At 38.8% G+C, this 16,107-nt stretch overlaps 2 protein-coding genes across 4 annotated transcripts in view; one reads left to right on the plus strand and one right to left on the minus strand.

Annotated features, from left to right (window-relative positions):
* The window catches only part of LOC144710055 (putative serine/threonine-protein kinase WNK4), a 5,586-nt gene extending 508 nt beyond the window's left edge, over positions 1 to 5,078 (plus strand). Inside the window, exons 2-5 of the mRNA XM_078583724.1 lie at positions 2,339 to 2,559; positions 3,255 to 3,412; positions 3,509 to 3,851; positions 4,060 to 5,078. Of these exons, the coding sequence (XP_078439850.1) occupies positions 2,339 to 2,559; positions 3,255 to 3,412; positions 3,509 to 3,851; positions 4,060 to 4,403 (1,066 nt within the window). The 3' untranslated portion in view covers positions 4,404 to 5,078. The remainder of the gene's footprint in view (positions 1 to 2,338; positions 2,560 to 3,254; positions 3,413 to 3,508; positions 3,852 to 4,059) is intronic.
* A 5,212-nt stretch (positions 5,079 to 10,290) lies between these two features.
* On the minus strand, positions 10,291 to 12,458 carry LOC144710637 (protein yippee-like At4g27745). Of its 3 annotated transcripts, none has more exons than XM_078584454.1 (4): positions 12,214 to 12,458; positions 11,578 to 11,673; positions 10,564 to 10,787; positions 10,291 to 10,456 (listed from the first exon to the last, which is right to left on the minus strand). In XM_078584454.1, exons 1-4 carry the CDS (start codon positions 12,214 to 12,216, stop codon positions 10,399 to 10,401), a joined length of 381 nt encoding a protein of 126 aa, XP_078440580.1. In that variant the 5' UTR covers positions 12,217 to 12,458; the 3' UTR covers positions 10,291 to 10,398. The 3 variants fall into 3 exon arrangements, with proteins under 3 accessions (XP_078440580.1, XP_078440581.1, XP_078440582.1); XM_078584455.1 differs by having other exon boundaries at positions 12,225 to 12,457; XM_078584456.1 differs by having other exon boundaries at positions 10,291 to 10,787; positions 12,214 to 12,456.
* Between the last annotated feature and the right edge of the window lie 3,649 nt (positions 12,459 to 16,107).

The following is a 16,107-nucleotide window of genomic DNA, read 5'->3' on the forward strand; positions in this document are numbered from 1 at the left end:
CTTGATTTCCACCTTGTTTTTCTCTCAATGCTTTCTTGATTTTACCTTGTTTTCTCTTAATGTTTTCTTGATTTCCGTATTGTTTTTTTCTCAATGCTTTCTTGATTTCACCTCGTTATTTTCTTAATGTTTTCTTGATTTTCATTTTTTCATTTTTTCATTTTTTATCTTTTCTGGGTTTTACCTTGCTTTTTTCTTAATTTTTCTTTGATTTTACCTCGCTTTTGTAGAGTTTTTTATGTTATCATAATTTGTTTTACATTTTACTTGACTTTTAGTTTGTTTATTTTCTTAATATTTTCTAGATTTTGCCTTAATTTCTTCTGTATCGTTTCTTCATTTTTTGTCTTTAGTTTTACCTTGCTTATATCATATTATTGATTTTACCTTGATTTATTTTGCATCTCTAATCACTCCTTAATTTTCTCTAATGTTTCTCAATATCTTTGTTCCAAATATTTAGTCTATAAACAACCATCTATTAAATAATGACGCAAATTTAGGGTCTCATTTTTCTTGGCTTTTACCAATATTTATTATTCATGTTTTCTTGGTTTTGCCTTGGTTTTTTCTTGATTTTGCCTTGGTTTTTTCTTGATTTTTCCTTGGTTTTTTCTAGATATTTTCTAGAGTTTGCCTTGGTTTTTTCTAGATATTTTCTTGAGTTTGCCTTGGTTTTTGCTAGATATTTTCTTGAGTTTGCCTTGGTTTTTGCTAGATATTTTCTTGAGTTTGCCTTGGTTTTTTCTAGATATTTTTTTGATTTTGCCTTGATTTTTTCTATATATTTTCTTGATTTTTTGCTTGTTTTTTTTATGTTTTCTTTATTTTTTCCATATTTTCTAAATATTTTCTGCATTTAGCCGTCATTCTTTTCTGTATCTTTTATTGATTTTACCTTGCTTTTTTCCAGATGTTTACATGATTTTGCCTTTAGTTTTACCTTGATTTACTGTGCCGCGTCTGGTCATTGATTGATTTTCTGTAAATATTTTATCAATAAATTTACTCTAAGTATTAGTTTATATGTTCAATTTATTTTATATTTTTTTTTTTTGTAAAATTTCACCAGATTACCTAATTTTCTCTAGAAATTTTCTTGACCTTACATTATTTATTCCATAAATCTTACTAATTAGACCTAATTTTATCTCATGGTTTTCAAGATTCTACCTTGTTTTTTCTTTATTTTTACCCCTTCAAACAAAAGTTTTTACGCCTCATTTTTCTTGTGTTTGTGTTAATTTTTCTACAAACCTTGATTTTGTTTTAAATTTCTTTATTTTACCCTTTTTGTGTAATTTCTATTGATTCGTTGATTTTCTCTCATTATATTTTGGGATCTTATTTTATTTTAAATATTTCCTTGAGTTTACCTTAGTTTGTTTTATTTTTTTATTCTACCTTGATTATTTTTACATGTTGTCTTGACTTTTTTTATTTTTTCTATATCAGTCTTCTTTTATTCTACCTTGCTTTTTTATATATATTATTGAGTTGCCCTTGATTTTTTGTGTAATTTATAATTATTCATTGGTTTTCTCTCAATATTTTGGGATTTCTTTAAAAGATTTCAGTGATTTGACATTATGTTTACTTTTTCTAATCCTACCTTATTTATCAAAAGATTTATTGCCTCAGTGTATTTTCTCTAAAATAATTGCTTGATCTTACCTTATCTTCTAAGAATGTTTTTGTGATTCCATCTTATTTTCTCTAAATGTTTTCTTCATCTAAGCTTATTTCACAGGTAAAATACTTTCTTTTACCTAGAGTTTCTCTATAGAATTTCATTAAGTAACCATGTCTTTATACATTTTTGTGTGACATCAGCTGGATTGTTTTGATGTTTTCCTGATTTGTGCTTGAGTGTTTCAATGTTTTGGATACTTTATTGATCTTAACCTTTTTTTTCTATAGATCTTGTTGATTTGCTATTGATATGTGTTTGAATGTTTTGATGTTTTCTTGATTTTGTGCTGGCTTTTTTAGGGGTAAGTTATACTTGATTTGTTCTTCATAGGGTTCAGCACAGGTCAATGGGTCATAATGGCAATGATGATGGATGGTTGGCAGTTGAAGGTTGACTTTGACAGGGTACCACACTCAATTGAAGCCATCCGTCAACGTCAACCGTCATTTCCGCAAAAAATTAATTTAAAATTGCATACAATGATGCCAACCCCATCATCCACAAACTATCATTATGGACTGGTGCTAAATTGCTTTGGACCATTTTTGTTACATGATTTGTTCTTTATTTTAATTGCTTCTGATGTTTGATTTCTGTTGATTATTCTTGATTTTAATTGATTGTTTCTTATGGGGGGGAAATCAGGTACAGGAAGAGGTACCCCAATGTAGAAGTGGGGGCCTTGAAGAGCTGGGCAAGGCAAATACTGCATGGTCTGCAGTATCTCCATGATCACAACCCCCCCATCTTGCACAGAGATCTCAAGTGTGACAACCTCCTGGTAAATGGTAACAAAGGGGAGGTCAAGATTGGCGATCTCGGACTGGCAATCATCATGCAATGCCCCAGCGCAAAAAGCATCATCGGTGAGACCATCATCATCATTATGGACACCAGACCTTGAATCTATTCCAATCCTTGAGATTTTCTTTTAGCCGAGTTATGCCACTCGGCTGACACACGACCCGTGTGGTCGGCCGCTCAATGTTCATTCCTTTGGGTTGCACTTGCCGGAGATGTTCACCTTTATCATTATCATCATCATCATCATGAAACTGGATCTTGATCCTAACCCATCCTCGAGGAATTTTCTCACTGAGTGTACAGCATCAGAGGTATACCTTTGAGTGCCATCATCATCACCATCATCATCATCTCATCGTTCTCGGCATCCTCATCATGCTCGCCATCCTCATCATCTTCATCATCCTCGCCATCTTCGTCATCCTGATCATCCTCACCATCCTCATCATAATGATGGGACTTCCGAGTTTATGGTACCAAAGCTTCCCCAAGATACTCACCCTCTAATAGTGTCCGCATCATGACGTATATCATATCTTGAACCTATGCATCCCATCATTGGAGATTATGTCGCAGGAACTGCAAGTTTATGGCCCCAGCATTATCGAAGAGGTTTATGATCAGCTGGGTGATGTTTAATTCATTGCGGTGTGCTTTCTGGCAATACTCTAAGTATTGCCATCATCATCAATATCATCATCATCATGGAGACCAGGTCTTGAAACAATTATCCCATCCTCGAGGAATTCGGTTGCAGGGACTCCTGAGTTCATGGCACCGGAGCTCTACGAAGAGGCATATGATCACCTGGTCGATGTTTATTCCTTTGGAATGTGCATGCTGGAGATGGTCACCCTCGAGTATCCTTACAGCGAGTGCCGAAACGCCGCTCAGATCTACAAGAGGGTCATCTCGGTACGTTCCCTGCATCTGTCTATGAGTCTCAGTTGCGACCAGTTAGAGACGAAGACGATTGCATAGGAGGAAATAAGAGCAGATTTTGACTTGCAGGGTGTCAAGCCCTTGGCACTGAAGAAGGTGGCAGACCCTCAAGTAAAGCAACTGATTGAGAAATGCCTCCTCCCGGCTTCCAAGCGATGTTCTGTCAAAGAACTTCTCCATGATGCTTTCTTCCAGCCCACGATATCTCGCCCGCCTCAAGATCATGGTCGCGGCTCACAGGAAGAAAGGCACGGGATCGAAGCAGGCAACATAAACTCCGGCGAAACTGATTTTGATGATCCTCTGTTGATTAGCATGGAGTTCCAGAAGACCAAGGATCAGATCCACTTCAATCTCAGAGGGGAGAAGATCGACCGCAACACCGTTTCATTTGTCCTCAGGATCATGAACGGCGAAGGTAATCCAAAAGAACCGGCTTCCGTCATCCTTTAGTCTGCAATAGAGTTTGACGTCGAGGACAATGACGATGACAATTACAAATCTTCGTACATTTCACTCGTCCAATGAAGAATTTGTCGTTGTCTCGTCGTCATCTCAACATCGCTTCGTCAGCATGTCATCATTCTTCATCATTGGCCAACCCTAGTCTGCATGGAAAGTTACAGGTGATGGGAGGAACATCCACTTCACCTTCTTCCTGGACTCGGACACGGCTATGTTGGTGGTCAGAGAGATGGTGGAGCACCTCGGCCTGCCCAGCTGCCACGACGGGTTCATTGCCCAGTTCATTGATTTCTCCGTAGCCAAGTTTGTCCCCGGCTGGTCGCCATCCAACGAGCTCTCGTCCGACTCTGCCCAATCCTCGATGGTGCATCAGTGGAGCGGCCCGCCATCGATGGCTGGCTCTGAAGTCGACCCCGACTACTGCCTCATCTTCGCCAACCTCAGCATCCGAGATGGAGGGCGATCCATGTCTGAAAGTCATGGCGGCAGACTAACTTAGGACCCTGTTATTAGCCCATTTTCTTATTTATGAATCTCTTGTATTTGGCCAAATCCTGGAGAGGGAAACAGACACTACTCTTGGAATGATCATCTTTCCTGTGGATTTTGGGAAGAATCAATCTCTTTGATAAGCCCAAACTTGGAAAAATAATAAAACAAACTTTTGAATTCGGCTTCTTCAAAAGATCAGTGTCTAGAGCAACCAGTCTTGGGAAGATCTTGCGATGACGAACTTTGCCTTTCCTGAATTTCTTGGATCAGGCCACTTCCAGAAAAGTAAAAAACAGCAGCAACAATCTCGGAATGATCTAATTCGACGGACTGTTTTCTAGAGCAACTAATTCTGAGAAGGATCTTGTGTAGATTTGTCATTTTTTTCTTGAAGATGATCTTGCTTTTCCTTTCTTCTGAATCTTTATATCAGGCCAAACTCAAAGGAACATGCAATAAATGAGGTGAAGCCATGATCTTGGACTGATCTACTTCTCGCGGTCAGCTTTTCTAGAGCAATCTAGAGAAGGAATTGTTAGATCATGTGTATTAAGTTCGGTTTATCAAAATGTACTATTGGGCCCATATCTTATAAATGGGCCCAACCATTGTAAAATATGACCGTTGATTCCAACGGTCATATTCCTCAACGGCCATATCTTATAAAAAGGAGACATGTAACATCTGGTAAAAAAAGTTGTTTTTGATCAATAAAATTATCTTTCTTGTCTACTCTTCGGTGTTCTAAAATCACATGGTATCAGAGCAGTTTGGAAGCATCGGGTAGCAACGATTTCGATCTATCGTTCGGCGACGTTTTTAGCGCTCGTCGACGGCGATCTTTGCATCCGTCGGAGGCGATTTCAGAATCTGTCGACGGCGATTTCAGCATCTATAGACGGCGATTTCAGCATTCGTCTGCGGCCATTTCAGCATCTATCGGCGGCGTTTTTCAGCAGTCGTTCTACACGATTTCAGCAGTCGTTTTTCAGCAGTTGACGGCGATTTCAGCATCTATAGACGGCAAGTTCCGCATTCGTCGGCGGCCATTTCAGCACCTATCGGCGGCGTTTTTTCAGCAATCGTTCTCCGCGACGACCTCGACCGCATCTTCTTAGGCGGCTTCCATCAGTCCTTAGACGATTTTTTGGCAGTATCCCTCTACGACGAATTCGGCGCCCTCTGGCGACGATTCTTTGGCAGCATTTCTTTGGCACTCTTTCGACAAGTTTTTTTTTTTTGGCGATTCCTCCTTTTTTTTCGGCGGCATCTTCTTACGGCGCTTTCAGAAACTTCAGCGACATTCTTCGGCATTGTTTGGCATCGCAGGGTGGCAAGTTCAGCATCTTTCATCCACGGTCTTCTGGGGACATTTCTTCTCCAGAGACCGAAGACTCTGTGAGGTGTTGCAGAAAGTCTGAGTGCACATATTTCAGGTGGGAAAATCCAAGCTGGTTGAGCAGGAACCCGAGATCACCCCCTTAACTACTGTTAAGACCGGTGAGACACCTACTCAGCCAAGATTGATTTTACCTGATCTTGACATCAAGTATAATGGGATCAATGGACAAAAGTGGATAACTTTGGTCCAAAGGTCCCTTAAAGCTGTTTACTTGGGGCATCACCTGACAGAAGCCCCCCCTTCAGCAGACGCTCCCAAGCTCGAAAGAGTAATTTGGGAATCTGAAGAAGCTCTTATCACCAACTGGATGATCAAGAATATGGAATCAGACCAGGCCGATGATTATCTACTTATTGACTGCGTACGAGACTTGTGGCAAGAAGTTCAGAGATCATGTGCCGAAACGCATAGCGATTACCGTGTTTATGATCTTCGAGAACAAGAAAGGGCGTTGAAACAGGGCAGTCTACTAATCTCTTCCTATTCCGCGAAATTAAAAGCAATATGGAGGGAGCTGGACCTTCTCTGGCCCACAGGCGACAAGAACTCCCCATCCTATCTCAGAGAAACCAAATTCAGGACTCTCACCTTTCTGATGGGGCTGAATTCGGAATATGAAAATCTTAGAAGCCAATTGTTGCACAGAGAAATATTCCCCACCTTGGCGGAAGCTATCTCTGAGTTACAAGGAGCGGAACGGCGAAAGAAACTTAATTCCAAGGATGGCGAGACATCTACCCCTGTCTCAATGGCTCACTTGGCTAAGAAAGGAGAACCAAAGGGAAATGTGAATACCGCAGCCACGTCTTCTACCAACTCCCAGCACCAGAAATCTACTCCACAGGAAGGTACTTCCTCAGAACTTATCTGTGGTTATTGCAGGAAACCAGGCCACCTAAAAAGAGAGTGCAGAAAGTTGGCATGGAAGGAAGAACAAATCCGGAAAGGGACGTGGAATCCAGGTCAACACAAGAAAGCCTTTGTGGCGAGTGAAGGAGAGGAACCATCTACTGCCAGGAAGGGGGAGGACGGAAGCGAAATTCATAAGCTTATTCAGTCGGAAGTGAACAAAATTCTTCAAAAGTTTAGCTCCACGTCCCTCGTCCAGTCAGGTATGAAGTTTGCTTTCACTATGATTAGAAATACACCTACTACAAGTTCTTGGATTTTAGATTCTGGGGCGACAGATCACACGTCACCCCACAAAATGCTATTTCAGAATTATGAATCAGAAACTAGTAATCTCAGGGTCTTTACCGCAAATGGGGGGATATTAGAAGTGGCAGGAAGGGGGTCAATTGAGATTAAAGGGAAAACACTGAAAGGGGTTTTACATGTACCAGGATTGAAAGCAAATTTACTGTCTTTAATTCAGTTAGTAAACGATACTGGCTGGCGATTTATTCTAGACTCAGATTCTTGTTCCTTGTGTCTTAAGGAAACCGGACGGAAGATTTCATCTGTTAAGAGGCAGGGAGGACTTCTCTTGCTAGATGGAGTGGAGGAGGATGACGAGCCGAAATCCACCTATTCCGTCCAGAGTGAAGAGCGGATCATCCTCCTGCATAGGAGATTAGGACACCCTTCTTTCCACATTCTGAAACATTCTCATCCCTACTTGTTTAAAGGAATTGTTTTTGATCATTTAAATTGTGAAAGTTGCCAGTTTGCTAAACACAAACGATCTTCATTCCCAAGTTCAGACCATAGGATGCAATCAGCATTTGAATGTATCCATAGTGATGTATGGGGACCTTGCTCTATACTTGGACTATCCCATCACAAGTGGTTCATCTTATTTGTAGATGATTTCTCTAGATATACATGGGTATATCTACTGAAATCCAAAAACGAGATCCCATCTGTCATCATTAAGTTCTGTGAAATGATACATACCCAGTTTGGGAAGAAAGTCAAGATATTTAGATCAGATAATGCAACAGAATATTTTTGTGGAAAAGTGAATAATTACATGGAAGAGAAAGGAATAATTCATCAGTCCTCATGTGTAAATACCCCTCAGCAGAATGGGCTTGCTGAGAGGAAGATTGGCCATATAATGTCTTCAGCCCGAGCCCTTTTGTTTCAAGGGAACTGCCCTAAAAATTATTGGGCTGAGGCAGTCGCAACAGCCACTCACCTTATAAATCGAACTTCTTCAAAAACTCTGAACTATCATGCTCCTATTGATTTATTGTCTGCTGAATTTTCGCATTTATCCTTAAGGACTAACCTCCTGGCCAAGGTGTTTGGTTGTGTTGTGTATATTCAAGTGCATCATGCAGGGAAATTGGATCCTCGAGCCTTAAAATGCGTATTTCTGGGATATTCGCCAACCCAGAAAGGTTATAAATGTTATCATCCAAGCTCCAGGAAGATCTTCATCACGGCAGATGTGAAGTTTGATGAACTCAGAATGTTCCATGATCACTCAGAACGGTCAGAAGCATATCTAGAGTCCACTGGGAACACTGAGCCAGGAAGCGACAGTATACAGCAAAGTCTCTCGTCAGCAGCAGAAATCCAAGATACAATCGTGGCTATAAGCACTCCTCCAAGCCCGCCTGAGGAGGGGGAGGAGGAGTCTTACAGACCACGGGATGATTCTATTGAAGAACCAGTGCCAGCAAGTGAAGAAGACTCAGGAAATAATGGCTGGTCCATTGCTGTAAGCAAGGGAATTCGTAGCTGTACGAAGACTAAACTCTATCCAGTCAGAAATTACCTATCCTACTCCCGGCTCTCTCCAGAGTTTACTCGGGTGGTTCAAGCTCTGCTGACAGTATCTATTCCGAAGAATGTGACTGAAGCTATGTTATCTGCAGAATGGAAGACGGCTATGGAAGAAGAGATGGCAGCACTGAAGAAGAACGGCACCTGGGAGATGGGCCCACTCCCACCTGGAAAGAAGCTAGTGGGAAGTCGATGGGTGTTCTTGGTAAAGTATCATTCAGACGGGTCAGTTGCACGACATAAAGCACGATTGGTGGCACAGGGCTACACTCAGTCTTATGGAGTTGACTACAACGAGACCTTTGCCCCGGTTGCCAAGCTGAACACGGTCCGGGTATTGATAGCACTTGCAGCAATGTTTGATTGGAAGCTTTATCAATACGATGTGAAGAATGCCTTCTTACATGGAGAATTGAAAGAGGAAGTATTTATGGCACCTCCTCCTGGATATCGTCTAAATCAAAATTCAGGGGATGTATGTCATCTCAAGAAATCTTTATATGGACTGAAACAATCGCCGAGAGCGTGGTTTGGGAGATTCTCAACAGTTATATTATCAGTTGGATTCTTTCAAAGTGAGGGCGACCACACTTTGTTTATAAAACATGGCAAGAATGGAAAGATCACAATCCTGATTGTGTATGTGGACGACATTATCATCACTGGAGATGACCATACTGAAATTCAGAAGCTGGAACAACATCTCTCATCATCTTTTGACATCAAGGCCCTGGGTCTAATGACATATTTTCTGGGAATCGAAGTGGCTTATTCTCGGTCAGGGATTGTACTCTCTCAGCATAAGTACATTCTTGACCTATTAAGAGAAACCGGAAAATTGGATTGTCGACCAGCAGCTACACCAGTGGATACCAATGTTAAGTTAAAGGCTGCACAAGACGACAAAGACGCACCGGTGAACAAGACTTCTTTTCAGCGGCTTATTGGCAAGCTACTTTACCTTAACCACACTCGGCCAGATATAGCGTTTGCAGTTAACTCTCTAAGTCAGTTTATGAATGATCCTCGGGAATCACATAAAAAAGCAGCAGATCGCATCTTAGCGTACCTGAAAGGGTCAATTGGACTTGGACTACTATTTAACAGAGGAAATGAGCCAACTGTATCACTCTACACGGATTCTGACTACGCAGGATCGTTTGAGGATAGCAGGTCTACCTCCGGGTATTGCAGTTTTATCGGAGGGAACCTCGTCACCTGGCGTAGTAAGAAACAAAAGGAGGTTTCTTTGTCGAGTGCCGAAGCTGAACTCCGAGCACTGAAGAAGGGAGTATGTGAAGGAATGTGGCTTAAAGGTATCTTGCAGGACTTAAGGGTGTTCCCTGACAAAGGGATGATGCTATACTCTGACAGCAAATCGGCAATTGCTATGGCAAAAAACCCAGTTCAACACGAAAGGACGAAACATGCACGGGTGGCGTGCCACTATATTAAGCAAAGTATTGATGAAGGATTCATTATACCCCACTACATCCCTTCCTTGGAGCAAATTGCTGACGTTTTTACCAAAGGCATTCCTGGTCCACAGTTCCAAACCTTAGTGTCCAAGTTGGGCATGATTAACATCTATACCCAACTTGAAGGGGGGTGTTAGATCATGTGTATTAAGTTCGGTTTATCAAAATGTACTATTGGGCCCATATCTTATAAATGGGCCCAACCATTGTAAAATATGACCGTTGATTCCAACGGTCATATTCCTCAACGGCCATATCTTATAAAAAGGAGACATGTAACATCTGGTAAAAAAAAATTTTTTTGATCAATAAAATTATCTTTCTTGTCTGCTCTTCGGTGTTCTAAAATCACAGGAATCACTTAATGAAATTCCATTGGCTTGGAGAACTTACCTGTTTTCTGAAGATGAACTTGCATTTTTTCTGAATATCTTGGAGCAGGCCAAACTCGAAAGAATTTACCATAAATTTCCAGTCAGCTTTTTATCTACAAATGAACAGCAGCAGCAGCAGCAGGAATCTGGAAAAGATCTCCATCGATTTTGTGCAATTACCAGTTGTCCTTGGCAATCTTAGACTTCTCCAGGATGAACTTGCCCTCCTTGTACTTCTGGGACTCCTCATAGGCTCGCTCGTACTTCCAGCCGAGTAGCTCACGACACTCGTTGCAGAAGGCGTCGGCGACAGTGTGGAGGCCTGTCATCAGCTGTCTATCTTCCTTGGGCCCCAAATATACGTTCATTGCGTGGGAGAACAAGAACGCACGCCCATGCCTTCCCTGAACAAGTCAAAACCATAATTTTGCAACAAAATTTTAATTATCCCTGAGAAATAACAATTATATCATATTTTTATTGGTTTCATGTCAAACTTTTGCCACATATCCAATACATATCCATGCCTTCCCTGAACCAATCAAAACCATAATTTTGCAACAAAATTTTAATTATCCCTGAGAAATAATTATATCATATTTTTTTTGGTTTTATGTCAAACTTTTTCCACATATCCAATACATATCCATGCCTTCCCTGAACCAATCAAAACCATAATTTTGCAACAAAACTTAATTATCCCTGAGAAATAATTATATCAAATTTTACTTTGTTTTATGTCAAATTTTTTCCACATATCCAATACATATCCATGCCTTCCCTGAACCAGTCAAAACCATAATTTTGCAAGAAAATTTTAATCATCCCTGAGAAATAATTATATCATATTTTTATTGGTTTTATGTCAAACTTTTTCCACGTATCCAATTCATAATTTCCTACTGAAGATCCACATGATTATAAAAAAATCTGTTTAAAAATTATTTTATCAAACTCCAAAAACTCAATCCTAATGCTCAGCACCATCGACAATTTGACATAACATCCTCTTCCATGGATCTTGATCCATATCGTCAACATCATCGACCCTTATTGAAGATGAATAGATGAATTGACGGGATTGCTGTAGATGAATCGCGTAAAATTTTCGCCAAATTTTACTTCATATCGTTCTCGAGACGTGCCGAACCTTGCGTAATCAGGGAAGAAATGAAATCAGGGAACGAGGAGTACCTGGAAAGCTTTGGAGACGATGTCCTCGTGGAGGGAGACGCGATTCTGGCACTTGCAGCAACAGTAGATTCTCGGCCCCGCCGGCTCCGCCATCGCCTGATCGACGAACACGATCTAAGTTAGAGACGTATGATCAAACGCGAAACTTAAACTGTAACTCCGAAATCAGGTCGACGGATAAACAAATCGTCATATTGCGTTGCCAGCAACTGCAGCAATCAGATTTTTGACAGTATTTTTAAAGTGAATTCTAAATTAGGCCAACGAAAAAAACTAGAAAAGTAGGACAAACAATTGGATCGAAACTTTATCAGTTACTCCGAAATCAAATCGAAAGATAAGTAAATCGTCACGTCGAGTTACCTGCGACTCCGGCAATCAGATTTATGATAATACTTTTGAAGTGAAATCTTAATTAGGGAAAAGAAAAAAAACTAGAAAAGTAAGATAAACAATGCTATCAAAACTTCAACAATAACTCCCAAATCAAATCGAAAGATAAGCAAAGCGTCTCGTGCAACCCCAACGATCAGATTTTTGAAAACTCAAATAGTGAAATCTTAATCAAGCAAGAGGAAAAAATAGAAAACAAAAGAAAAGGATAAAAAATCCGATCGAAAGACAAACCAATCGTACCATAGCGTTACCTGCAACTCTAGCAATCAGGTTTTTTTTATCTCCCCGCAAGCAATACAGTTCTGGGCACGGATTAGTGGAATAAATAGCGAATTTCTGCGGCGATTGAGAGAATACAAGCGCGATATCTACTCTAATCGATCGAAGACGACTGATGAATGTTTCGATCTGTTCCGGTAGAGAAAGATCGGGGCGCCGATCAAAGAAATTTCGTGTAGGGGAAGAAGAACCTCGAAGATCAACTGCGAATATTCTCCCGTATTTATAGCGCCCGAAAATTATATTTTATTTTACTAGTTATTTGAGGAATCCCATTCCTAAATAAAAACAAATTTTATTTCTCTGTCTATCGATTCATGACAAAAATAAAAATATATCTCAGTTATTTTTTATGAGAAGTTTGGGACTGATTTTTAAAATATGTATATTATTTATAAAGAACAACCCTAAACGTTACTATAGTATGGGAAAAACCAATATGAAACGTGGACAAAATATTATTGTTTCTCAACTTAGAACAGTATTAAATTCGAAGGAATAATATTTTGCCCTACTACCTTTATTGTTATTAAATTCTTCACGATAACAAATGAATTGCGTGCAACTCCAAATTGTAGAGGTTTATACACCCTTTTTGGCACACCTCTCTAAATCCTAGCTGATACATATCATGAGACTTATAATTCAACATATAACCCCTACATAAAGGGCTAAATTGTTATTGAGTCTCGAGGAACCAATATAATGGATCCAACAAGGCTAGATATCATGAGGGCATGTTTACAATACACATTTACATGGGTGTAACATAAAGAATTGTAAAAAAACACCCATGATAATATCACAACACGCGTATTTTCTGACCCCTCCACCCCCACAAGCTGATACATAAATATTCTGAAATGCCAGCTTTCCAATCAGCTTGTGGAACATACTCCCACGTAACCATTTCTAAGGATGTATGCCTCTTGACTGGATGATGGAACATAATTCATATTTATGATCCCCTTATCAATCATCTCATGTATATAGTGTTTATCTATCTCAAAATGTTTGGTGTGATCATCTAAACATGATTGTGGGCAATGTCAGTGGCAGATTTACTGTCACAATGAATTATAACAGTTTGATCTCAGGGTAAATTTAATGCTTAAGGATTCCCAAGATCCTCAAAGCTTAATAAATCCCTTTGGCAACTACCCAGGATTCTGCTTCAATGCTTGACCTGACGTTGATTTTTGGTCTGCAGTGGATCATCCCTAGTCTGCATTGGTGTACATTTTGAGAGGTATGTCAAACCTCTCACTAGTAATTTTTTTTGAAAGAAAACCTCTCACTAGTAATACACCTTGTCCCATAGTAACTTTCAAGTAAACCGCATTCATATGTGATTCTTTGGGGCTTTGCACAAACTGGCTTAAGGTGATATATGGCCTTTATGGCTTAGATATTTTTTTAATAATAAACCTTTGATATTGATGTGTTCACAAGACTTTTATCTTCACAATTATCTAGTCTCATGTTTGGATCAATAGGAATAGCTGGTGGTTTGATCCATCATATTTATTTTCTTTTTGAAGTTCAAATGTATAATATATCTAAGAGATCAATACCCCTTCATCAGACTAGGAAATTCTCAAGAGGCAGAGGGACTTAATATCAAACAACTTAGCTAACTAAGAGCTCAAATGACGGATCTCGTCTTCATCATTTCCAGAGAAGATTCTTTTGTCAACATACACTAGCAGTGATGATGCTCCCTTTGAAAGTTATGTTTGAGAAGTTGAGTTTCATCCCTAGTACTTTTTCTATGCCCCAGATCTTTCATAGACATATAAAATCATGCTCGAGGAGACTACTTCAAACTGTATAGTACTTTCTTCAATTGGAATACCTTCTTCTTCTTCTTTGTTCCATGAAGATCTCCTCCTCTAAATCACCATAAATAAAAGCATTATTCATATCAAACTTTTGCCATTTCCATCATGTTTTTTTTGCAACCACAATAAAGAAATGAATTGTGTCCAATTTTCCTACTGCAGAAAATGTCTCACTGTAGTTGATTCCGTACAATTGGGTATAACCTTTTTCCACTAGCCTAGCTTTATAACATTTTTCCACTGACCTGATAACGTCAAATTAGATCAGTAAAATTATGCATTTATATTTATTTTTTACCATGTATTTTTATATTTGCACTAGCATTATTCACCATTTAAGGATAACATGATAAATTTATGATTTATTTTCCTAAGCTCTATTTATATATTTTATTGATTTTTGAGACTAATCCCACTTGACTCTTTAGTGTCAAGTGGATTTCTCACATCTTCTTGGATTTTTATTTTGTAAACATGACTTAGGTAAATGCAATGGTAAATTTGAGATATAGATAGGAGTAAAGTAGAAATCTAAGATGATAAGAGGAGGCTCAATACACAAGAAGCCCATTCTAGAAGCTCATTCAAACCTTATTAAAGATTGGGTCAACTAAAGACAAAAATTATGGAACTAACCCACAATTTGAATTTGAATGGTCTATTTTTAAATCTGAGAAGGAGGGTAAGTGGGTCCAGGCTGTAAATCAAGAAATCCTAGCCCTCCAATCCCTAGTAATTAAATCCAATGTCTGGGAGAGTTAGGGCACTTCTATTTATTCTCTTATCCCCTTTCTTTGAATCTCATCTTGGATTTCTTCTCTCAACTTATTGTTGGAGGCCTAGTGCATCATATTTCTTTGATCCATCCTTGTTCTACAATATTGTGGGAGAGAGAGTTTAAGGATGATCAAGATTCTTGGAGAAAAAACACCACTTGGTCCTTGGGGGAAGTGATAACAAGGTTCGTGTGATCTCCTGAATGTTTAATTTGAATTTTCTCACCAATTTGTCTAGATAAATATTCCAGAGGATATCCTGGACTTCAAGATTTCCAATGCATCAAATGCCACTCAAAAATTCCTCATGTAGAAAAAAGTTACAGCGATTTTTGTCCACTACTCGTTTTTGTCACAATTTCATCGCCGTAAATGCGGCCTAAGGTTCTATTTGTCTTTAAAGTTTATTTCTTGCCCTAGAAAAATTCATAAAAATCATAATAAATTATTAAACTTATAATAAAAAACATAAATATTTATTTTATTTAATAAAAATAATTCTGACTAGTTTTCTATCATTTAGTTGATTTTCTCTTTATAAATATATTTGAACTACAAATTTACTCTCTCATTACCTGCTCCTTATGGATTCGACCCTTACTTTCCTTATTCTAAATAAGGAAAAATTTATAAATATTGTTGCATAAATCATAGCCATAAAACGACTTATTTAACCCAAATTCTGGTTTATCATGACCCATCCGAGTTATACTTAATAGTATACAACCATTTACACACAACATTTTTTGTGGTATTATAACCACATTTCATGTACTATTTTTATCAAATGCTTCCATTTCAAGGTCCACCACTTCCACTTCATGTCTCTCATAACTTCTTCATTAGAATCTTGAAAAAATAACCTCATCTAGATTGAAGATAAATGCTTGATAAGAGTGAGTTTCTAATAAATAGAAAAAAATGATATTGGATACCTTCTTCGTTGGGAGCAAGATACCATGGATTTTCTCAAGGATATGGGTCAACTCAAACTATCATATTTATGATATTCTCCTATTTTTCATAATCATCCAAACTTAACAGCTCTATGGGGAAATCACATGGCTTTAAAACAATTTGCCTATGCTCTTGGTTGGTACTGTCAAGTTTATCTTGGGAATCATTAATTTATGGACCACCCTAAAAGAGTCATATATTTTTAGTGCTTTATCTTCTACCTAGACATCCCTTAATAGGGTGATTTTTGGATGAATATCAAGTGGCATGTTCATAGGCAT

This window comes from Wolffia australiana, chromosome 12 (assembly GCF_029677425.1).
Source record: "Wolffia australiana isolate 7733 chromosome 12, ASM2967742v1".
Lineage (NCBI taxonomy): Eukaryota > Viridiplantae > Streptophyta > Magnoliopsida > Alismatales > Araceae > Wolffia > Wolffia australiana.